Below are 25688 nucleotides of genomic sequence, written 5' to 3'. Positions count from 1 at the left end.
CCCTATAGTGTCCTTGCTGGGGGAAGGGGAGAGAATGGGGGAGTGTGTATGGGACAAAGACAGGGTCCCGGGGGGAGTGGCTTGTGTAAGTATCTCCTTTGTCTGTGTGTGGAGGGCTAAGCTTGTCTGGGTTTGGGGGTAGGGGTGCCTGAGCCCAGCGCGGGCTTGAAAGGGGCTTAAAGGGACTGGCTGGGACCAGGGTGGGGTGGGAGGAAATGTTGGGACATCAGTCTGAGAGGTAGGGACCTAAGTGTGCAGGGGCTGGGGATCTAGAGGAAGAATCAGCTTCTGGGCCTTAAGGAGGGCCAGTGGAGCCAGAGTGGCCCTTGCATCTGGTCAGAAACATCTCCTTAGTTCCCAGATGGTGCTTTGGATTAAAGCCCCATGTCCTGAGAGTGCCTATAAAATGTTACTTTGTGACCAGGATGATACAAGCAAGTGGGGCTATCTGGGACAGTATGGGGGGAGGGTCTTCAGACAGGGAAGGTGTCAGGTGAGGGTGGGGCATCCTCCTAGACTGTGGCTAGGAGGAGCGCCTGCCCAGAAAAGCAACAGTGGAGAATCCTCTCGAAGAGGGCATGTTTCTGATCAGCCCCAAAGGTCCCCTAATACAGCAGCAGAGCAGAATCCTTAAGTGTCCTGGGTCCTCTGCATCTGGATGCCCAAACACTCCACAGGGAATGCTATTCCCAGGCTACCTGTGTGGGAGGGGCTGCTTGTGACAATGGAGGACTCAAACCAGACAGCCCTGCTTCCTGGGGTAACCATGTGCTGTCGGAGACAGCTTTGCCCCACCAATGTTTACATGGTTCTGCAGGAAGCCCAGGATCAATACTGAACCAGAAGAAAGGTCTGCCCTGACGCCATCTTATCGATGGAGATACAGAAGCTCAGAGAAGGAGTGTGAATAGGTAAAAGTCACATGGAACTCAGTTCACAGCTTCTAACATTTAGCTCTCAGACACAAGGGGCTCCAGATGCTTGTTCTATGCTCTAGTTCCCCTTCAAGGCCTAGGGCTGGTGGGTGGGCACAGAATTATGCCCATGATCTCACTGCACACTAGATCATTGTGTGTGTGTGTGTGTGTGTGTGTGATGGGGGTAGGTGGGGAATAAGTTCTTTCTCCTAATTCATAATCATGTCTATGCTACTTCTCATTCACTGACTCAGGATGGCATCACTTTTACACTCATCCCCTAGTCTCTGTCAGTCTGAGTGATGACACAGGGGTCCAAATAATACATCATTTACTTTCTTGGTTCCCGAGAGGTTGCCTTTATTCCCATGCTGATGTGCACAAAGCCATTCCTTTAGCAGGGAGTACCATGAAGGGTTAGGATGAGAAACCCTGTAACATCAGAGAACTAGCTCCAGCTCCAAGACCACAACTCCCTTGTTCCCCTTCCCCTTGTGATGCATTCTTTATGGAAGGCACTAGACCAGAATGGTCGTCCTGAGAGCCTCAATGGCCCTTCTGCACTCCTTTCTTGACTACTCCCCACCATCACCACACTTACGCACAGAGAGAAAGAGGGAGGAGAAGGCAATGTATGACTAAATTTTCTCCAAAGGCATCCTGTAGGAGAAGGAGGACATGCTAGAAAAGGAATGCACTATAGAAAAGGATTCCTGGCAGGAGGATTTAACGATGGGGGTCTCCTGGGATTTTCAAGATGGAGGCCTCTTTGGTGGGCACTGTGAATCCCAGGGTTTCTGTGGCAGGGGGTCAATGTGATTCAGTGGAGGGGGTCTGTCGGATGACGTCCCTGGGGGAGAACATTGGTGGTTAGATGTTCTTCTTAGGGAATGCTGGTGGTTTGACTTCCCCCCTGGGGGATACTGGTGGTTTGATCTTACCCCTGTGGGACCCCAGTGGTTTGATCTTCCCCTGGTGGGACCCCAGTGGTTTGATCTCCCCCTTGGGGGACACTGGTAGTTAGATCTCCTTGGGGGATATCGGTGGCTTGACCTTCCCCTTGTGGGGTCACTGGTGGTTTCATATCCTCCTTGGAGGGGTAGTGCTGGTCTGAGGGCCTCATGCTTGGGGGCTTCTGTGACACAGAGGGAGTTTGGATATATGAAAGTTTTAGTAATGGAGGGTGGCTGGAAGGTGGCCATGGTCCAGGGGTATCCCATGACTCATTTTCTATGTCAGGGGCTGGTTCCTGAGTATCTGTAGGGGATAGAAAAGACATAACACACTCTTTAGTGTCACTTCCCCATCTGTGCGCTATGTGGTGAACTTACAGTCATCTCTTAAGTGTTAGAACCACCCCCACTCCCTTAGGCTCATTCTTCTAAAATCCTCCCCGAAGATTTTGGGCAAACTTTTAAGTGACCCTCCAATTCTGCCTGGGGAAGAAAAAGTCCATTATGGAAGAGTATGGAAGCTCCAAAGGAAGCTCTCTAAAAGTAGCATTTGCTTAAAGATACATATTTTACAATATTTGCTTTCAAATCAGTATAGAGAGAAGAAGGAATGTGTTTCGCCACTAGAATGGGAGCCTATTGAGGCCAGAGACCTTTGACTATATCCCTGGTACCCCAAAAATGTCACATACTAGGTACTTGATAAATATTTTTTGACTAATTGACTGATGGAAAAACTGGCATTAGAGGGAGCCTGGGTGGCTCAGCGGGCCTCTGCCTTCGGCTCAGGTCGTGAGATCTCCAGGTCCTGGTATCGAGCCCCGCATCGGGCTCTCTGCTCAGCAGGGAGCCTGCTTCCTCCTCTCTCTCTGCCTACCTCTCTGCCTATTTTTGATCTCTCTCTGTCAAATAAATAAAATCTTAAAAAAAAAACACCTGGCATTAGAGAATTCAGACCTACTCTCCTTCTCAGAGCAAATTTTTTAAATGGCTAAAACACAAAGAAACAGCAAAATTATTTGAGTTAACAATACAGTGAGGACTTATGGGGACCAAATCAGGAAGAGTGTGAAAATCCATAAAGGTAAGCCCAGAGTCAACTGTACACTGTCTATAAGAAATTCACTTTAGACACAAAGGCACAAATAAGTAAAATAAAACAATGTAAAAATAAAAACCTTGCTAATACTACTAAAATTTTTGATGGAGGTGCTATTAATATCACACAAAGTATACTGTAGAGCAAGAATATTACTAGGGATAAAGGTCATTTTCTAATGATAAAGAGGTCATTTCACCAAGAAGACATAACTCTAAATGTTTACACACCTATCAACAGTGATTCAAAACACAAGAAGCAAGACAAGACTGCAAAGAGAAATCTACAGTTATACTTAGGATTTAAATATTCCATTCTCGGGCACCTGGGTGGCTCAGTGGGTTAAGCCGCTGCCTTCGGCTCAGGTCATGATCCCAGGGTCCTGGGATCGAGTCCCGCATCGGGCTCTCTGCTCAGCAGGGAGCCTGCTTCCTCCTCTCTCTCTGCCTACCTCTCTGCCTATTTTTGATCTCTCTCTGTCAAATAAATAAAATCTTAAAAAAAAAACACCTGGCATTAGAGAATTCAGACCTACTCTCCTTCTCAGAGCAAATTTTTTAAATGGCTAAAACACAAAGAAACAGCAAAATTATTTGAGTTAACAATACAGTGAGGACTTATGGGGACCAAATCAGGAAGAGTGTGAAAATCCATAAAGGTAAGCCCAGAGTCAACTGTACACTGTCTATAAGAAATTCACTTTAGACACAAAGGCACAAATAAGTAAAATAAAACAATGTAAAAATAAAAACCTTGCTAATACTACTAAAATTTTTGATGGAGGTGCTATTAATATCACACAAAGTATACTGTAGAGCAAGAATATTACTAGGGATAAAGGTCATTTTCTAATGATAAAGAGGTCATTTCACCAAGAAGACATAACTCTAAATGTTTACACACCTATCAACAGTGATTCAAAACACAAGAAGCAAGACAAGACTGCAAAGAGAAATCTACAGTTATACTTAGGATTTAAATATTCCATTCTCGGGCACCTGGGTGGCTCAGTGGGTTAAGCCGCTGCCTTCGGCTCAGGTCATGATCCCAGGGTCCTGGGATCGAGTCCCGCATCGGGCTCTCTGCTCAGCAGGGAGCCTGCTTCCCTCTCTCTCTCTCTGCCTGCCTCTCTGTCTACTTGTAATCTCTGTCAAATAAACAAATAATCTTAAAAAAATAAGTATTCCATTCTCAATAACCAATAGAACCTGGCAGAAAATGAATACGATATAAAACACTTGAAAAACACTACTGGTTCTAGTCCAAGATGGTGATGTAAGAAGGTGCCGAACCCACCTATTTATAGGGCAACTTCTCCTGAAGATGACCTGAGGGCTGACCGGCAGCTTCTTCACCATAAAAGAAACCACACAGAGAATGGCAAGAGAGACAGAGGCACAGTAAGGAAGGGAACCCCTGCACCAACTCTGCGAACTGCAGTGGCAGGGAGTGGATAGTACTGAGGGCTTATGAACAAATTTGCCCTGAAGTGCAGAAAAAGAAAAAAAAAAAGCCTCGGTTTAAAAGGGCAACTAGAATATAAAAGAACCAGTCATAGAACCCTCTCTGGGTAACAGGAGCTGGCAAGTGCCTTGATAGTGTGGATGGAGGCAGAGTCTGGGCTGTAGCTGGCCTGTCTCAGTGAGCCCTGGAGCCCTAGCCCACACCAGCCTAGGCCAACCCTCTGAGGCAGCCCCAGTGTAGCACATATCGGGACAGCCCTGGTCAGTGCTCACTGCAGTTATAGCCATCCTGCCATGGTGACATAGCTGTGAAGCACCCTGGAACACCCTGTTTGGCTCCAGACAACTTGCTAAGGTACCCCTGGCACAGATGCACACCTCAGCTCAGCCCCTGAACTGAGCACCCTGGAACACCCGGGCCTGCACCCACTTCAGTGTCAGTAGTACCTCCAGAGCACTGACTGTAGGGAGAATCCCAAGACCACCCCTGCCCACACCCACTTCAGCTCCGGCCCACCAGAGTGCTCTGGAACCCCCAACCCCATAACCAGCCAGAGTCACAGGCACAACATACACAAGGGATGAGATGCCCATAAACAAGACCATTCCTCTTAGTTTAGGAGAAGTAGCTTTTCTGCCTAATTTATAGAAACAAAGTTGAGCAAAATGAGACAGAAGAATATGCTGCAAATGAAAGAACAAGACAAAAACCTCAGAAAAAGAAATAAAAGGTAGATAACCAATATACCTGATAGTTCAGAGTGATGGTCATAAAGATGTTCAATAGACTAGAGAGAATAGTAGATGAACTTTGAACTTCAGCAAAGGGAAACATAAAAGGGGCCACAGTTTAAGAACACAATAATATCAAAAGAAGTTGCTGTGGCTGATATCAAAGAGATTACTGCCTATGTTCTCCTCTAGGATTCTGATGGATTCCTGTCTCACGTTGAGGTCTTTTATCCATTTTGAGTTGATCTTTGTGTACGGTGTAAGAGAATGGTCGAGTTTCATTCTTCTACATATAGCTGTCCAGTTTTCCCAGCACCATTTATTGAAGAGACTGTCTTTTTTCCACTGTATATTTTTTCCTGTTTTGTCGAAGATTAATTGACCATAGAGTTGAGGGTCCATATCAGGGCTCTCTACTCTGTTCCACTGGTCTATGTGTCTGTTTTTATGCCAGTACCATGCTGTCTTGGTGATCACAGCTTTGTAATAAAGGAGAACATAGGCAGTAATCTCTTTGATATCAGCCACAGCAACTTCTTTCAAGATACGTCTCCAAAGGCAAAGGAAACAAAAGCGAAAATAAACTTCTGGGACTTCATCAAAATCAAAAGCTTCTGCACAGCAAAGGAAACAGTCAAAAAAACAAAGAGGCAACCCACGGAATGGGAGAAGATATTTGCAAATGACAGTACAGACAAAAGGTTGATATCCAGGATCTATAATGAACTCCTCAAACTCAACCCACACGAAACAGACAAACACATCAAAAAATGGGCAGAAGATATGAACAGACACTTCTCCAATCAAGACATACAAATGGCTATCAGACACATGAAAAAATGCTCATCATCATTAGCCCTCAGGGAGATTCAAATTAAAACCACATTGAGATATCACCTTACACCAGTTAGAATGGCCAAAATTAACAAAACAGGAAACAACATGTGTTGGAGAGGATGTGGAGAAAGGGGAACCCTCTTACACTGTTGGTGGGAATGCAAGTTGGTGCAGCCTCTTTGGAGAACAGTGTGGAGATTCCTCAAGAAATTAAAAATAGAGCTTCCCTACGACCCTGCAATTGCACTCCTGGGTATTTACCCCAAAGATACAGATGTCGTGAAAAGAAGGGCCATCTGTACCCCAATGTTTATAGCAGCAATGGCCACAGTCGCCAAACTATGGAAAGAACCAAGATGCCCTTCAACGGATGAATGGATAAGGAAGATGTGGTCCATATACACTATGGAGTATTATGCCTCCATCAGAAAGGATGAATATCCAACTTTTGTAGCAACATGGACGGGACTGGAAGAGATTATGCTGAGTGAAATCAGTCAAGCAGAGAGAGTCAATTATCATATGGTTTCACTCATTTGTGGAGCATAACCAATAGCATGGAGGACAAGGGGTGTTAGAGAGGAGTAGGGAATTTGGGTAAATTGGAAGGGGAGGTGAACCATGAGAGACTATGGACTCTGAAAAACAGTCTGAGGGGTTTGAAGTGGTGGGGGGGTGGGAGGTTGGGGTACCAGGTGGTGGGTATTATAGAGGTCACGGCTTGCATGGAGCACTGGGTGTGGTGAAAAAATAATGAATAATGTTTTTCTGAAAATAAATAAATTGGGGAAAAAAAAAAACAAGACCCACCTATATGCTGCCTACAAAAGACTCACTTCAAGGATACACAGACTGAACATGAAGGGATTAAAAAAGATATTCCATCCACATAGAAACCAAGAGAAAGCTGAAAAAAAATTCCATCATGTGTATATGTGTGTTTGTATATGTGTATGTACACACACACACACACACTTTATCCATTAACAAACATTTGGGTTCTTTCCATATCTCGGTTATTGTGAACAGTGCTGCAATGAACATGGGAATACAGCTATCTCTTCATGGTACTGATTTAATTTCCTTTGGGTGTATACCCAATAGTAGGATTGCTGGACCATATGGTAGTTATATTTATTATTTTTTTGAGGCACCTCTCTACAGTTTTCCATAATGGCTCTAACAATTTACATTCCCATGAACAGTGTACAAGAATTTACTTTTCTTTCCATCCTCACTAACATATGTTATTTTTTGTCTTTTTGACAATAGACAGTATAACAGGTGTGGGGTGATTTCTCTTTGTGGTTTTGATTTGAATTTTCCTGATAATTAGAGATGTTTTCATGTATCTGTTGGCCATTTGCATGTCTTCTTTTGAGAAATGCCTATTCAGGTCCTATTCCCACTTTTTAATCAGGTATATATGTTTGTACATATGTATGTTTATATTTACTGTGGAATTGTAGAAGTTCCTTATATATTTTGGATATTAACTCTTCATTAGATATGTGGTTGCAACTATTTTCTCCCATTCTGTAGGTTGCCCTTTCACTTTCTTGTTTCCTTTGCTGGGCAGAAGCTTTTTATTTTTACTTAAAAAAAAAAAGATTTATGAGAGAAAGAGAGAGGAGGGAGAGAGGGAGAGGAAAGAGAACTTCAAGCAGACTCCCTGCTAAGCATGGATCTGGGTTTGGGATTTGATCCCATGACCCTGAGATCATGACCTGAGCTGAAATCAAGAGTCAGATGCTTAACTGACTGAGCTACCCAGGCATCCCTTTACCACAAGTTTTTTTTAAAAGCACAAATAAAGAATCTAAGATTGGTATTAAAGTTGTTTTGGACTAATACTGTCTAGCATATCTGGTGATAGCTCTTCCACTGTTACCTTGAAGATTTAAATATATTTATAAATAGTTACAGCTAGTTATTTATTATAATTCTGTTTATCTTGATTCATCTACTAGATTGACTTTTATTTGAGGGCAGTGGCAGCATCCTAATCTGTCAGTCAAGAGGATAAAGCTCTAGAGATTATGCCTGCTTTGATTAATAAAGTATTTAAAAATATTCCACTTTTATCTCACTGTATCACTTCTTTCATTTGGTAGATGCTAGGACTTCCTTCTTTTGAATCCTCCAGATTGATAGGTCTCCAGATACTTGCTGAAGCTCTGATTTTTGCTCAGGTCTAGGGCCACTGGGTGGGCATGGGATTATGCCCATTATCCCGTTGGGGAACCAGCCATCAACAAGCTATTAGCAAGCAACTCACTGCACACTAGATCACAGGATGTACATGTAAGATGATCTTTCCTCCAACTCTTGCCAAAGCCTATGCCAGTTTTTACTCTTTGACTAAGGATGGCATTACTTTTGCACTCATCCCTTAGTCTCTGTCAGCCTGAGTGATCACAGAGGGGTCCAAATAATACATCATGTACCTTCTGGGTTCCTGAAATGTTGCCTTTATTCCCATACTGATGTGCAGAAAGCCATTACTTTAGCAGGGGAGTACTATGAAGGGTTAGGATGAGAAACCCTATAACATCAGAGAACAGCCAGTTCCAGTTCCCAAACAACAATAACTCCCTTGCCCATTCTCTTGAGAGATTCTTTATGGAAAGTGCTAGATGAGAGTGATCCTCCTGAGAGCTTCAATGGCCCTTCTGCCTCCTTTCTTAACAAGTCGCCACCATTACCACTCTTAGGCACAGAAACAAAAAGGAAGAGGAAGGCAACGTGTAGCTAATTCTTTGAAACCAGCCCAGTGGAGAACATGCTTGTTGTGGGAGAAAACACGGTAAGAGAAGATTCTTGGGAGGGTTTACTTTTGGGGATATTTTCAGGTTCTATTTCAGATTGAAAGGTCTCTATGGAAGAAACTGCTGGTTTATTCATCTTCAGGGGAGGCAATGCAGTTTGGAGAGTATACTTTCTGGCATCATCCCACGTGGGTTCAAATGACTTCTTGGGGGATGCCAGCTGTCTAACAGCATCCTCATGAGGCATCAGTGATTTAATGACTTCCCTTACTTGTTCTGGTTCATTGGCTTTTTTCTTGGGGACTACCAACAGATGGTGAGAGCCTGGATGTTTCCTTCTGCTCTTGGTTAAAGCTGGGTAGAGGGATGCTAGAGTCCAAGGACTTTCCATAACTCGGAAAGGAGAATTTATGGATAAATTCGAAGATTCTTGACTCCCAAGTTCTCTCTTTTGGTGGCTAACACTCTGAGAATCTGTGGGATAGAAACAACAAAAACACAGATTCCTCAAATGTCAGTTCTCCAATCTTTGCTGGTCATGTGGTGAAATTTTAACATCCTTAAAATGTTAGTCCCTCACACACCATCTCAGGTTTCCCCCCACCTTAGTTTTCCCTATCCCAACTTTGTGCAGCTTTTATTATGGTCTTCCAATTCAGCATGGTCCCTGAGTTTAAGAGTCTATCTTGTGAGACTTTAGGTCACTATGGAAGTCCTCAGAAGGCAGGAAGTGACATCTGCTTAAAGGTCATGCATTTCACAATCGATGTTTTCCTAATCAATTTGAACAGACAAATGAAAACATCCTCAGTTAGAATGGGAACTTTTTAAGGGTGGAGAATGTGTCTTGTTTGCCACTACATATGCTGTGCTCAGAAATGTCTGTCACATAATAAGTGCTCAAAAACTAATTTTAATCTGACAGAAAAAATAAATGGAGACTACTTCTCATAATGGAGCTAGGAAACAGAATCTTACCAAACACAAATTAAAAACTGGATAATAATTAAAACCAAGAAAACATCTTAAAATCATCTACGATTTTACAATATGTTGAGGAATTGTGGGGCCAAGATCTAGAAGACAGTAAGAACCCAAAGTAAGCCCAGAATTCAGTTGTTTTTGCCCTTGGTGTAATGTCAATCTTGAAGAAATGGCTGCTTACCCGAACTTCGTTTCTGTCAGCTTCACAGGAAGAAGGTATTTTAACAGCACTTTACTTGAATTTTGGTCAATTTCATGACAACTAGTATCTAGGATATCAGGTTTTCTAATTCATGAATGTGACATACTAGTCCATTTATTTGTGCCTTCTCTCAGTAAACTTTTGTAGCTTTCAGTGACAACCATATCTTCTCTGTGAAAACTTGCAACATTTGCCTTAAATCTATTCCTATTTTGCATTTATGGTGCTATTTAAAATTTTCTTAAGTTTCCAGTTATTCATTGCTAATATAAAGACATAAAACTGATTTTTCTGTGTATTGACCTTGTATCCTGAGATACTGTTTAGCTCACTTATCAGTTCTAGTAGGTATGTTTGTTGATTCCTTAGAATTTTTATAAAATTTCAATTTCAGTGTAGTTAACATATAGTGTTATCTACATTGCAGGTACATAATACTGATTCAGTAATTCCATCTACTACTCAATGCTCATGAAGAGAAATGTACTCTCAATCCCCTTCACCTATTTCACCCAACTCCCTAACTACCTCCCCTCTGGCAACTGTCTGTTTATTCTATGTAGTTAAGAGTCTGTTTGTTGGGGGCGCCTGGGTGGCTCAGTGGGTTAAGCTGCTACCTTTGGCTCAGGTCATGATCCCAGGGTCCTGGGATCGAGCCCTGCATCGGGCTCTCTGCTCTGGGATCGAGCCCCGCATCGGGCTCTCTACTCAGCAGGGAGCCTGCTTCCTCCTCTCTCTCTGCCTGCCTCTCTGCCTACTTGTGATCTCTCTCTGTCAAATAAGTAAATAAAATCTTTAAAAAAAAAAGAGTCTGTTTATTGGTTTGTTTCTTTCTTTTCCTCTTGTTCATTTGTTCTGTTTCTTAAATTCCATGAGTGAAATCATATGGTACTTGTCTTTGACTGACTTCACTTAGCATTATACTCTTTAGATCTATCCACATTGTTGCAAATGGCAATATTTCATTTTTATGGCTGGATAATATTCTATTCTCTCTCTCTCTCTCTCTCTCTCTCTGTGTGTGTGTGTGTGTGTGTATCTACATCTATATCTGTGTGTATCTTTATCCATTCAGCTACAGATGGACACCTGGGTTGTTTCCATAATTTGCCTATTGTAAATAATGCTGCAATAAACATACGGGTGCAGGTATTCTTTAAAATGAGTGTTTTATAAAATTCTTCAGGTAAATACCCAGTAAGTCAATTACTGAATCATAGGGTAGTTCTATTTTTACTTTATTTTAGGAACTTCCCCAGTTTTCCACAGCAGTTATAACAGTTTGCATTCCCGCAGCAGTGCTTGAGTGTTCTTCTTCCCACCCCCCATCCTTGCCAATACTTGCCATTTCATGTGTTTTTTATTTTAGCCACTCTGACTGGTGTGACTTGTGGTTTTGATTTGTATTTTCCTGATGATGAGTGATGTTGAACATATTTTCATGTGTCTGTTGGCCATCTGTGTGTCTTCTTTGCATAAATGTCTGTTCATGTCTTCTGTCAATTTTTAAATTGGACTGTTTATTTTTGGGGTATTGAGTTGTATAAGTTCTTTATATATTTTGGATACTAGCCCTTTATCAGTTATTTCATTTGCAAATATCTTCTTCCATTATGTCAGTTGCCTTTTAGTTTTGTTGATTGTTTCCTTTTTAGTGCAGAGGCTTTTTATTTTTGCTTTTATTTCCCTTGACTCAGGAGACATATTTAGAAAGATGTTGCTACAACTGAAATTGAAGAAATGACTGCCTGTGCCCTTTTTTAGGATTTTTATGGTTTAAGGTCTCACATTTAGGTCCTTAATCAAGTTTGACTCATTTTTGTGTATGGCCTAAGAAAGTGGTCTAGTTTCATTCTTTTGCATGTTGCTGTACAGATTTCCCAGCACACCTTAGTGAAGAAAGTGAAGACACTATCCTTTTCTCATTGCATATTCTTTCCTTCTTTGTCTAAGATCAACTGACCATATAGTTGTGGGTATACTTCTGTTTTTTTTTTTTTTTCTGTGCTATTGATCTATGTACCTTTTTTGTGCAGGTACCATGCTGTTTTGCTTACTACAGCTTTGTAATATAACCTTAATCCCAGAATCATGATGCCTCTAGCTTTGCTTTTCAATATTACTTTGGCTACTGGGAGTCTTTTGTGGTTCCATACAAATTCTAAAATTGTTCTAGTTCTGTGAAAAAATGTTGTTGGTACCTTGATAGGAAGTGCACTAAATGTGTAGATTGCTTTGGGTAGTATAGTCATTTTAACAATATTTTTTTTCTTCTAATCCATGAGCATGAACTGTCTTTCCATTTCTTTGTGTTGTCTTCAATTTCTTTTATCAGTGTTATATAGTTTTCAGAGTATGGGTTTCTTGTCTCTTTGGTTAGGGTTATTCCTAAACATCCTATTATTTTTGGTGCAACTGCAATTGGGATTGTTTTCTTGATTTCTCTTTCTGCTACTTCATTATTAGTATATAGAAATGCAACATATTTCTGTACATTGATTTTTGTATCCTGTGACTTTACTGAATGTATTTATCAGTTCTAACAATTTTTTGGTGGAAGCGTTCAGCTTTTTTATATATTGTAACGTCATCTGAAAATAAAATTTTACTTCTTCCTTACTTATTTAAATGACTTTCTTTTCTTTCTTTTTTGCCATCTATTGCTGTGGCTAAGAGTTCCAATACTACGTTGAATAAAAGTGGTGAGAGTGGACATCCTTATTTTGTTCCTGACCTTAGAGGGAAATCTCTCAGTTTTTTCTCATTAAGGATGTTAGCTGTAGGGTTTCCATATATGGTCTTTATTATGTTGAGGTATGTTCCCTCTAAACCTACTTTGTTGAGATTTTTTTTTGTTTTTGTTTTTGTTTTTTTTTTTTGTTTGTTTGTTTTTTAAATCATGAATGGATGTTGTACTTTGTCAAATGCTTTTTCTGCATCTCTTGATAGGATCACATGGTTCTTATCCTCTTACTGAGGTGATATATCATACTGATGGATTTGTGAATTTTGAACCACTCCTTGCAGCCCAGAAATAAATCCCACTTGTTTGTAGTGAATGATTTTCTTTTTTAAATGTATTATTGGGGTCCCTAGGTGGCTCAGTTGGTTAAGCATCTGCCTTTGGCTCAGGTCATGATCCCAGAGTCTTATGATCAAGACCACTTGTGCTTTCTGTTGCTATCTCTGTCACTCAAATAAAACAAAATCTTTAAAAAAATGTTTGGTAGGGGCACCTGGGTGGCTCAGTGGGTTAAAGCCTCTGCCTTCGGCTCAGGTCATGATCTCAGGGTTCTGGGATCGAATCCCACATCAGGCTCTCTGCTCAGCGGGGAGCCTGCTTCCTTCTCTCTCCCTGCCTACTGTGATCTGTCTGTCAAATAAATAAATAAAATCTTTTAAAAAAATGTTTGGTAGAATTCACCTGTATAGCTGTCTATCTTGTCCTGGACTTCCGTTTGTTGGGAGTTGTTTTGTTACTTGTTTTTTAATTATTACTGATTCAATTTCATTGCTATAATCAGTTTGTTCAAATTTTCTATTTTTCACTGCTTTGGTTGTGGTAGGTTATATGTTTCTAGGAATTTATCCATTTCTTCTAGGTTGTTCAGTTTTTTGGCATATAATTTCTTTATATATTCTCTTACAACCGTTTGTATTACTGTGGTGTGGGATATTCTCTATAATTTCTGATTTGAGTCCCCTCTTTCTTTTTTAAAATGAGTCTGGCTAGAGGTTTATCAGTTTTGTCAATCTTTTCAAAGAACCAGCTCCTGGCTTCATTGATCTATTCTGTTTTAATTTCTGTATCATCTATTCCTGCTCCAATCTTTATTATTTCCTCCCTTCTGCTGGTTTTGGATTTTGTTCTTTTCTAGCTCCTTTAGGTATATGGTTAGATTGATGAGATTTTTCTTGCTTCTTGGGGTAGATTTGTATTGATATAAACTTCTTAGAACCACTTTTGTTACATCTCAAAAGATTTTGGATTACTGTGTTTTTATTTTCATTTGTCTCCATGTATTTCTGATTTCTCGGTTAACCCATTCATTATTTATTAGCATATTATTTAACTCCCATGTATTTGTGTTCTTTCCAGCTCTTTTTTTTTCAATTTATTTATTTTCAGAAAAACATTATTCATTATTTTTTCACCACACCCAGTGCTCCATGCAAGCCGTGACCTCTATAATACCCACCACCTGGTACCCCAACCTCCCACCCACCCCCCACTTCAAACCCCTCAGATTGTTTTTCAGAGTCCATAGTCTCTCATGGTTCACCACCCCTTCCAATTTACCCAAATTCCCTACTCCTCTCTAATGCCCCTTGTCCTCCATGCTATTTGTTATGCTCCACAAATAAGTGAAACCATATGATAATTGACTCTCTCTGCTTGACTTATTTCACTCAGCATAATCTCTTCCAGTCCCGTCCATGTTGCTACAGAAGTTGGGTATTCATCCTTCCAGCTCTTTTCTTGTGGTTGATTTCTAGTTTCATAGCTCTGTGGTCAGAAAAGATTCATGGCACTGTTGGTGGGAATGCAAGCTGGTGCAACCACTCTGGAAAACAGCATGGAGGTTCCTCAAAATGTTGAAAATAGAACTGCCCTATGACCCAGCAATTGCACTACTGGGTATTTACCCTAAAGATACAAATGTAGTGATCCAAAGGGGCACATGCACCCGAATGTTTATAGCAGCAATGTCCACAATAGCCAAACTATGGAAAGAACCTAGATGTCCATCAACAGATGAATGGATAAAGAAGATGTGGTATATATACACAATGGAATACTATGCAGCCATCAAAAGAAACGAAATCTTGCCATTTGCGACAACATGGATGGAACTAGAGCATATCATGCTTAGCGAAATAAGTCAAGTGGAGAAAGACAACTATCATATGATCTCCCTGATATGATGAAGTGGTGATGCAACATGGGGGCTTAAGTGGGTAGGAGAAGAATCCATGAAACAAGATGGGATAGGGAGGGAGACAAACCATAAGTGACTCTTAATCTCACGAAACAAACTGTGGGTTGCTGGGGGGAGGGAGGTTGGGAGAAGGGGGGTAGGGTTATGGACATTGGGGAGGGTATGTGCTTTTGGGTAAATTGGAAGGGGAGGTGAACCATGAGAGACTATGGACTCTGAAAAACAATCTGAGGGGTTTAAAGTGGCGGGGGGGTGGGAGGTTGGGGTACCAGGTGGTGGGTATTATAGAGGGCACGGCTTGCATGGAGCACTGGGTGTGGTGAAAAAATAATGAATACTGTTTTTCTGAAAATAAATAAATTGGAAAAAAAAAGAAAAGATACATGGTATAAATTTTTTTAATTGTATTTTTTTAATCGCTGATCTTTTCTGCAGAATGTTCCATATGCACTTGAAATGAATGTATATTCTACTGTTTTAGGATGGAATGTTCTATTTCTATGAAATCCATCAGATCCAGTGTGTCATTCAAAGCCACTGTTTCCTTGTTAATTTTCTGTTTAGATGACCTGTCCAGTGATGTAAGTAGGGTGTTAAAGTCCCCAAAATTTCTGTATCACTAGAGATTAGTTCCTTTATATTTGCTATTAACTGGTTTATGTATTTGGATGTTCCCATGTTGGGCCCATAAATTTTTACAACTGTTATGTGTTCTTGTTGTATTGTCCCCATTTTTTAAAATTTTATTTTTTTCAGTGTTCCGAATGTACTGTTCCCTTAATTATTATAGAGTGTCCTTCTTTGTCTCTTGTTACAGTCTTTGTTTTAAAGTCAATTTTGTCTGATTTAAGTATTGCTACCTCAGCTTTCTCTTCACATTCATTTGCAAGATAACTGTTTTTCCATCTCCTCATATACAATATGCATGTGTCTTTAGGTTGCAAGTCTCTTGTAAAAAGCTTACGGATTTTCTTTTTTTAATCCACTGCATCACCTATGTCTTTTGCTTCTGGAGCATTTAGTCCATTTACATTTAACATAATATTTTATAGTTATGTATTTATTACCATTTTGTTATTTGTTGTGTGTTTGTTTTTGTGGATTTTCTCTCACCTTAAGTTGGCTTTCTTTAGTGAGGTACTTGGATGCTTTTCTTTTTCTTTTTTTGCATGTATCACTTGCTTTTGCATTCTTATTCCCATTAGATATTTAATATCTTTTGCATATAGCAGTCTATATGAAGTTGATGGGTCACTATATATAAAATAGAATAATTGGGATCCCAGAAGAAGAAGAAGAAGAGAGAGAGAGAGAGAGGCAGAAGCTACATTGGAGCAAATAATAGCATAGAATTTCCCTAATTTGGTGAAGGGAACAAGCATCAAAATCCAAGAGGCACAGAGAACCTCCCCCCAAATTAATAAAAATAGGTCCACACCCCATCATCTACTGGAAAACTTACAAGTCTCAAAGACAAAGAGAAAATCCTGAAAGCAGCTCCGAACGAGACATCTATAAAATACAATAGCAGAAATATTAGACTGGCAGCAGACCTATCCACAGAGACCTGGCAGGCCAGAAAGGACTTGCATGACATATTCAGAGTACTAAACAAGAAAAATATGGAGACAAGAATCAGCTAGGCTCTCACTGAAAATAGAAGGCCTAGCCTATAATCAGCTAGGCTCTCACTGAAAATAGAAGGAGAGCGAAAAAGCTTTCAGGACAAACAAAAATTAAAAGAATTTGCAAACATCAAACCAGTGCTACAGGAAATACTGAAAGTAGTCCTCTAAGCAAAGAGAGAACCTAAAAGTAGTAGACCAGAAAAAAACAGAGACAATACACAGTTAACAGTCACCTTACAGGCAATATAAGGGCATTAATTCATATCTTTCAATAGTTACCCTGAATGTAAATGGGCTAAATGCACCTATCAATAGACATGGGGGATCAGAATGGGTAAAAAACCAAAACCCATCAATATGCTGGCTACAAGAAACTTATTTTAGACCTGAAGACAACTCCAGATTTAAAGTGAGGGGGTGGAAAACAATTTACCATGCTAATGGGCATCAAAAGAAAGCTGGGGTGGCAATCCTTATATTAGACAAATTATATCTGAAGCCAAAGACTATAATAAGAGATGAGGAAGGACACTAGATCATATTAAAAGGGTCTGTCCAACAAGAAGATCTAACAATTTTAAATATCTATGCCCCTAATGTGGGAGCAGCCAACTATATAAACCAATTAATAACAAAATCAAAAAAACCACATCAACAATAATACAATAATAGTAGGAGACATTAATACCCCCCTCACTGAAATGGACAGATCATCCAAGCAAAAGATCAACAAGAAAATAATGGCCTTAAATGACACAGTGGACCAGGTGGAGATCACATCCTGGGTCACAAATCAGGTCTCAATCAGTACCAAAATACTGAGATCATTCCATGCATATATTCAGACCACATTGCTCTGGAGCTAGAACTCAATCACAAGAGGAAATTTGGAAAGAACCCAAATACATGGAGACTAACTAGCATCCTTCTAAACAAATGAATGGGTCAACCAGGAAATTAAAGAAGAATTGAAAAAATTCATGGAAACAAATGATAATGAAAACACAACGGTTCAAAATCTGTGGGACACAACAAAGGCAGTCCTGAGAGGAAAATATATAGTGGTACAAGCCTTTCTCAAGAAACAAGAAAGGTCTCAAATACACAACCTAACCCTACACCTAAAGGAGCTGAAGAAAGAACAAGAAAGAAACCCTAAACCCAGCAGAAGAAGAGAAATCATAAAGATCAGAGCAGAAATCAATGAAATAGAAACAAAAAAAAATAGAGCAAATCGACGAAACTAGGAGCTGGTTCTTTGAAAGAATTAATAAGATTGATAAACCCCTGTCCAGACTTATCAAAAAGAAAAGAGAAAGGAACCAAATAAATAAAATCATGAATGAAAGAGGAGAGATCACAACTAACACCAAAGAAATATAGACAATTATAAGAACATACCATGAGCAACTCTACGCCAACAAATTTGACAATCTGGAAGAAATGGATGCATTCCTAGAGACATATAAACTACCAAAACTGAACCAGGAAGAAATAGAAAACCTGAACAGACCCATAACCAGTAAGGAGATTGAAACAGTCATCAAAAATCTCCAAACAAAAGCCCAGGGCCAGACGGCTTCCCAGGGGAATTCTACCAAACATTTAAAGAAGAACTGATTCCTATTCTCCTGAAACTGTTCCAAAAAATAGAAATGGAAGGAAAACTTCCAAACTCATTTTATGAAGCCAACATCACCTTGATCCCCAAACCAGACAAAGATCCCATAAAAAAAGAGACCTACAGACCGATATCCTTGATGAACAGAGATGTGAAAATTCTCACCAAAATACTAGCCAATAGGATTCAACAGTACATTAAAAGGATTATTCACCACAACTAAGTGGGATTTATTCCAGGGCTGCAAGGTTGGTTCAACAACCGCAAATCAATCAATGTGACACAACACATTAATAAAAGAAAGAACAAGAACCATATGACACTCTCCATAGATGCTGAAAAAGCATTTGACAAAGTACAGCATCCCTTCCTGATCGAAACTCTTCAAAGAGTAGGGGTAGAGGGCACATACCTCAATATTATCAAAACCATCTATGAAAAACCCACCACAAATATCATTCTCAATGGAGAAAAACTGAAAGCTTTTCCACTAAGGTCAGGAACACAGCAGGGATGTCCATTATCACCACTGCTATTCAACATAGTACTAGAAGTCCTAGCCTCAGCAATCAGACAACAAAAAGAAATTAAAGGCATCCAAATTGGCAAAGAAGAAGTCAAACTATCACTCTTCACAGATGATATGATACTATATGTGGAAAACCCAAAAGACTCCACTCCAAAACTGTTAGAACTTGTACAGGAATTCAGTAAAGTGTCAGGATATAAAATCAATGCACAGAAACCAGTTGCATTTCTCTACACCAACAAGACAGAAAAAAGAGAAATTAAGGAGTCAAACCCATTTACAATTGCACCCAAAACTATATGATACCTAAGAATAAACCTAACCGAAGAGGCAAAGAATCTATACTCAGAAAACTATAAAGTACTCATGAAAGAAATTGAGGAATACACAAAGAAATGGAAAAATGTTCCATGCTCCTGGATTGGAAGAATAAATATTGTGAAAATGTCTATGCTACCTAAAGCAATCTACACATTTAATGCAATTCCTATCAAAATACCATCCATTTTTTTCAAAGAAATGGAACAAATAATCCTAAAATTCATATGGAACCAGAAAAGACCTTGAATAGCCAAAGGAATATTGAAAAAGAAAGTGAAAGTTGGTGGCATCACAATTCCGGACTTCAAGCTCTATTACAAAGCTGTCATCATTAAGACAGCATGGTACTGACACAAAAACAGACACATATCAATGGAACAGAACAGAGAACCCAGATATAGACTCTCAACTCTATGGTCAACTAATCTTCGACAAAGCAGGAAAGAATGTCCAATGGAAAAAAGACAGCCTCTTCAATAAATGGTGTTGGGAAAATTAGACAGCCACATGCAGAAAAATGAAATTGGACCATTTCCTTACACCACACATGAAAATAGACTCAAAATCGATGAAGGACCTCAATGTGAGAAAGGAATCCATCAAAATCCTTTATTAGAACACAGGCGGCAACCTCTTCGACCTCAGCCACAGCAACATCTTCCTAGGAACATTGCCAAAGGCAAGGGAAGCAAGGACAAAATTGAACTATTGGGATTTCATCAAGATCAAAAGCTTTTGCACAGCAAAGGAAACAGTGAACAAAACCAAAAGACAACTGACAGAATGGGAGAAGATATTTGCAAACGACATATCAGATAAAGGACTAGTGTCCAAAATCTATGAAGAACTTAGCAAACTCAACACCCAAAGAACAAATAATCCAATCAAGAAATGGGTAGAAACATGAACAGACATTTCTGCAAAGATGACATCCAGATGGCCAACAGACACATGTAAAAGTGCTCCACATCACTTGGCATCCGGGAAATACAAATCAAAACCACAATGAGATATCATCTCACACCAGTCAGAATGGCTAAAATTAACAAGTCAGGAAATGACAGATGCTGGTGAGGATGCGGAGAAAGGAGAACCCTCCTACACTGTTGGTGGGAATGCAAGCTGGTGCAACCATTCTGGAAAACAGCTTGGAGGTTCCTCAAAATGTTGAAAATAGAACTACCCTATGACCCAGCAATTGCACTACTGGGTATTTACCCTAAAGATACAAATGTAGTGATCTGAAGGGGCACGTGCACCCGAATGTTTATAGCAGCAATGTCCACAATAGCTAAACCAGGGGAAGAACCTAGATGTCCATCAACAGATGAATGGATAAAGAAGATGTCGTATATATACACAGTGGAATACTATGCAGCTATCAAAAGAAATGAAATCTTGCCATTTGCGACGATGTGGATGGAACTAGAAGGTATCATGCTTAGCGAAATAAGTCAACTGGAGAAAGACAACTATCATATGATCTCCCTGATATGACGAAGTGGAGATGCAACATGGGGGCTTAAGGGGGTAGGAGAAGAATAAATGAAACAAGATGGGATTGGGAGGTAGACAAACCATAAGTGACTCTTAATCTCACAAAACAAACTGAGGGTTGCTGGGAGGAGGAGGGTTGGGGGAAGGGGGTGGGGTTATGGACATTGGGGAGGGTATGTGCTATGGTGAGTACTGTGAAGTGTGTAAACTTGGCGATTCACAGACCTGTACCCCTGGGGATAAAAATACATTATATGTTTATTAAAAAATTAATTAATTAATTTAAAAAAATCTGTGGGACACAGCAAAGGCAGTCCTGAGAGGAAAGTATATAGCAATACAAGCCTTTCTCAAGAAACAGAAAAGGTCTCAAGTATACATCCTAACCCTACACCTAAAAGGAGCTGGAGAAAGAACAGCAAAGAAAGCCTAAACCCAGCAGAAGAAGAGAAATAATAAATATCAGAGCAGAAATCAATGAACTAGGAACCAAAGGAACAGTAGAACAGAGCAACAGAACTAGGAGTTGGTTCTGTGAAAGAATTAATAAGATTGATAAACCCCTGGCCCAATTTATCAAAAAGAAAATAGAAAGGACCCAAATTAATAAAATCATGAATGAAAGAGGAGAGATCACAACCAAAAACAAAGAAATACAAACAAGTATAAGAACATATTATGAGAAACCAAACACCAGCAGATTAGACAATCTGGAAGAAAGGGTTGCATTCCTAGAGACTATAAGCTACCAAAATGGAACCAGGAAGAAATAGAAAACCTAAACAGACCTATAACAAGTAAGGACATTGAAGCAGTCATCAAAAATCTCCAAACAAACAAAAGCCCAGAGCCACATCAAGACAGTATGGTACTGGCATAAAAACAGACACACAGATCAATGGAACAGAATAAAGAGCCCAGAAACAGACCCTCAACTCTATGGTCAACTAATCTGCGACAAAGCAGGAAAGAATGTTCAATGGAAAAAAGACAGTCTCTTCAACAAACAGTGTTGGGAAAATTGGGACAGCCATATGCAGAAAAATCAAACTGGACCATTTTCTTACACCACACACAAAACAGACTCAAAATGGATGAAAGACTTCAATGTGAGACAGGAATCCATCAAAATCACAGGCAGCAACCTCTTTGACCTCAGCCACAGCAACTTCTTCCTAGAAACATGCCAGAGGCAAGGGAAGCAAGGCCAAAAATGAACTATTGGGACTTAATCAAGATTAAAAGCTTTTGCACAGGGGTGCCTGGGTGGTTCAGTGGGTTAAAGCCTCTGCTTTCAGCTCAGGTCCTGATGAGCCCCACATCAGGCTCTCTGCTCAGCAGGAAGCCTGCTTCCCCCCTCTCTCTGTGCCTGCCTCTCTACTTGTGAGCTCACTCTGTCAAATAAATAAATAAAATCTTAAAAAAAAAGCTTTTGCACAGCAAAGGAAACACCAGCAAAACCAAAAGACAACTAAAGAATGGGAGAAGGTATTAGCAAATGACATATTAGATAAAGGGCTAGTATCCAAAATCTATAAAAAACTTATCAAACTCACCATCCAAAGAACAAATAATCCAATCAAGAAATGGGCAGAGGACATGAACAGACATTTCTGCAAAGAAAACATTCAGATGGCTAACAGACACATGAGAAAATGTTCCACATCACTCGGCATCAAGGATATACAAATCAAAACCACAATAAGATACCACCTCACGCCAGTCAGAAAGGCTAAAATTAACAAGTTAGGAAAGGACAGATGTTGGAAAGGATGTGGAGAAAGGGGAACCCTCCTACACCGTTGGTGGGAATGCAAGCTGATGCAGCCACTCTGGAAAAGAGCATGGAAGTCCCTCAAAAAGTTGAATATAGAGGTACCCTACAATCTGGCAATCACACTACTGAGTACCCTAAAAATACAAATTTTTTTCCTACCTGATATGAGGAATTTGAGAGGCAGAGTGGGAAGTTTGTGGAGTAGGGAAGGAAATAAAAAATGGAACAAGATGGGTTTGGGAGGGAGACAACCATAAGAGACTCTTAATTTCAGGAAACAAACTGAGGGTTGCTGGAGGGAAGCCGGGAAGTCTGGATGGGATGGCTGATTGATGGACACTGGGGAGGGTATATGCTATGGTGGGTGCTGTGAATTGTGTAAGACTAATGATTCACAGACCTTTACCCCTGAAACTAATTATATATGTTTATAAAAAAACTAAAAGCATAAAATAAAAATAAAAATATATAAAAATAAATTTCTATTTCTTCTCTCAGTTCTGATAAGCTACATAATTCAAGGAATGTGTCTATTTCACTTCATTTATACATTTTAATAGCATTAAATATTCTTAATTTTCCTTTTTATGTCTAGGATCTGGACAGGTAATCCACTTTCTTTTTTTTTTTTTCAATTTATTTATTTTCAGAAAAACATTATTCATTATTTTTTTCACCACACCCAGTGCTCCATGCAAGCCGTGCCCTCTATAATACCCACCACCTGGTACCCCAACCCCCCCCCCCCGCCACTTCAAACCCCTCAGACTGTTTTTCAGAGTCCATAGTCTCTCATAGGTCACCTCCCCTTCCAATTTACCCAAATTCCCTACTCCTCTCTAACACCCCTTGTCCTCCATGCTATTTGTTATGCTCCACAAATAAGTGAAACCATATGATAATTGACTCTCTCTGCTTGACTTATTTCACTCAGCATAATCTCTTCCAGTTCCGTCCATGTTGCTACAAAAGTTGGGCATTCATCCTTTCTGATGGAGGCATAATACTCCATAGTGTATATGGACCACATCTTCCTTATCCATTCATCCGTTGAAGGGCATCTTGGTTCTTTCCATAGTTTGGCGACTGTGGCCATTGCTGCTATAAACATTGGGGTACAGATGGCCCTTCTTTTCACGACATCTGTATCTTTGGGGTAAATACCCAGGAGTGCAATTGCAGGGTCGTAGGGAAGCTCTATTTTTAATTTCTTGAGGAATCTCCACACTGTTCTCCAAAGAGGCTGCACCAACTTGCATTCCCACCAACAGTGTAAGAGGGTTCCCCTTTCTCCACATCCTCTCCAACACATGTGTTTCCTGTTTTGTTAATTTTGGCCATTCTAACTGGTGTAAGGTGATATCTCAATGTGGTTTTAATTTGAATCTCCCTGAGGGCTAATGATGATGAACATTTTTTCATGTGTCTGATAGCCATTTGTATTTCTTGATTAAAGAAGTGTCTGTTCATATCTTCTGCCCATTTTTTGATGTGTTTCCTATTTCATGTGTGTTGAGTTTGAGGAGTTCATTATAGATCCTGGATATCAACCTTTTGTCTGTACTATCATTTGCAAATATCTTCTCCCATTCCGTGGGTTGCCTCTTTTGTTTTTTTGACTATTTCCTTTGCTGTGCAGAAGCTTTTGATTTTGATGAAGTCCCAGAAGTTTATTTTCGCTTTTGTTTCCTTTGCCTTTGGAGACGTATCTTGAAAGAAGTTGCTGTGGCTGATATCGAAGAGATTACTGCCTATGTTCTCCTCTAGGATTCTGATGGATTCCTGTCTCACTTTGAAGTCTTTTATCCATTTTGAGTTTATCTTTGTGTACGGTGTAAGAGAATAGTCGAGTTTCATTCTTCTACATATAGCTGTCCAGTTTTCCCAGCACCATTTATTGAAAAGACTGTCTTTTTTCCACTGTATATTTTTTCCTGTTTTGTCAAAGATTAATTGACCATAGAGTTGAGGGTCCATATCTGGGCTCTCTACTCTGTTCCACTGGTCTATGTGTCTGTTTTTATGCCAGTACCATGCTGTCTTGGTGATCACAGCTTTGTAATAAAGCTTGAAATCAGGTAAGGTGATGCCGCCAGCTTTATTTTTGTTTTTCAACATTTCCTTAGCGATTCTGGGTCTCTTCTGATTCCATACAAATTTTAGGATTATTTGCTCCAGCTCTTTGAAGAATGCCGGTGGAATTTTGATCGGAATGGCATTAAAAGTATAGATTGCTCTAGGCAGTATAGACATTTTAACAATGTTTATTCTTCCAATCCAAGAGCATGGAATGGTCTTCCATCTATTTGTGTCTTCTTCAATTTCTTTCATGAGCATTCTGTAGTTCCTCAAGTACAGATCCTTTACCTCTTTGGTTAGGTTTATTCCCAGGTATCTTATGGTTCTTGGTGCTATAGTAAATGAAATCGATTCTCTAATTTCCCTTTCTGTATTTTCATTGTTAGTGTATAAGAAAGCCACTGATTTCTGCACATTGACTTTGTATCCTGCCACGTTACTGAATTGCTGTATGAGTACTAGTAGTTTGGGGGTGGAGTCTTTTGGGTTTCCCATATAAAGAATCATGTCATCTGCGAAGAGAGAGAGTTTGACTTCTTCATTACCAATTTGGATACCTTTTATTTCTCTCTGTTGTCTGATTGCTGTTGCTAGGACTTCTAATACGATGTTGAACAAGAGTGGTGAAAGTGGGCATCCTTGTCTTGTTCCTGATCTCAATGGGAAGGCTGCAAGCTTTTTCCCATTGAGGATGATATTTGCTGTGGGTCTTTCATGGATAGATTTGATGAGGTTCAGGAATGTTCCCTCTATCCCTATACTTTGAAGCGTTTTAATCAGGAACGGATGCTGGATTTTGTCAAATGCTTTTTCTGCATCAATTGAGAGGACCATGTGGTTCTTCTCTCTTCTCATATTAATTTGTTGTATCACATTGATTGATTTGCGAATGTTGAACCATCCTTGTAGCCCAGGGATGAATCCCACCTGATCATGGTGGATAATCTTTTTAATGTGCTGTTGGATCCTGTTGGCTAGGATCTTGTTGAGAATCTTAGCATCCATATTCATCAGTGATATTGGTCTGAAATTCTCCTTTTTGGTAGGGTCCTTGCCTGGTTTGGGGATCAGGGTAATGCTGGCTTCATAGAAAGAGTCTGGAAGTTTTCCTTCTGCTTCAATTTTTTGAAACAGCTTCAGGAGAATAGGTGTTATTTCTTCTTGGAAGGTTTGGTAGAATTCCCCAGGGAATCCGTCAGGTCCTGGGCTCTTGTTTTTTGGGAGGTTTTTGATCACTGATTCAATCTCGTTATTAGATATCGGTCTATTCAGGTTGTCGATTTCTTCCTGGTTCAATTTTGGTAGTTTATATTTTTCCAGGAATGCATCCATTTCATCTAG

The 25688-nt window shown here is 39.9% G+C and overlaps 1 protein-coding gene across 1 annotated transcript in view; it reads right to left on the bottom strand.

The window, feature by feature from the left end:
* Nucleotides 1-8752: 8752 nt before the first annotated feature.
* Nucleotides 8753-25688, bottom strand: part of GDPD4 (glycerophosphodiester phosphodiesterase domain containing 4) — a 145705-nt gene continuing 128769 nt past the window's right edge. Inside the window, exon 16 of the mRNA XM_044260200.1 lies at nt 8753-9203. Within this exon, the coding sequence (XP_044116135.1) occupies nt 8753-9203 (451 nt within the window). The remainder of the gene's footprint in view (nt 9204-25688) is intronic.

The sequence above is a fragment of the Neovison vison genome, chromosome 7 (genome assembly GCF_020171115.1).
Source record: "Neovison vison isolate M4711 chromosome 7, ASM_NN_V1, whole genome shotgun sequence".
In the NCBI taxonomy this organism is placed as follows: Eukaryota; Metazoa; Chordata; class Mammalia; order Carnivora; family Mustelidae; genus Neogale; species Neogale vison.
Note: the sequence above shows the minus strand (reverse complement) of the source record. Positions and strands in the feature narration are given on the sequence as shown.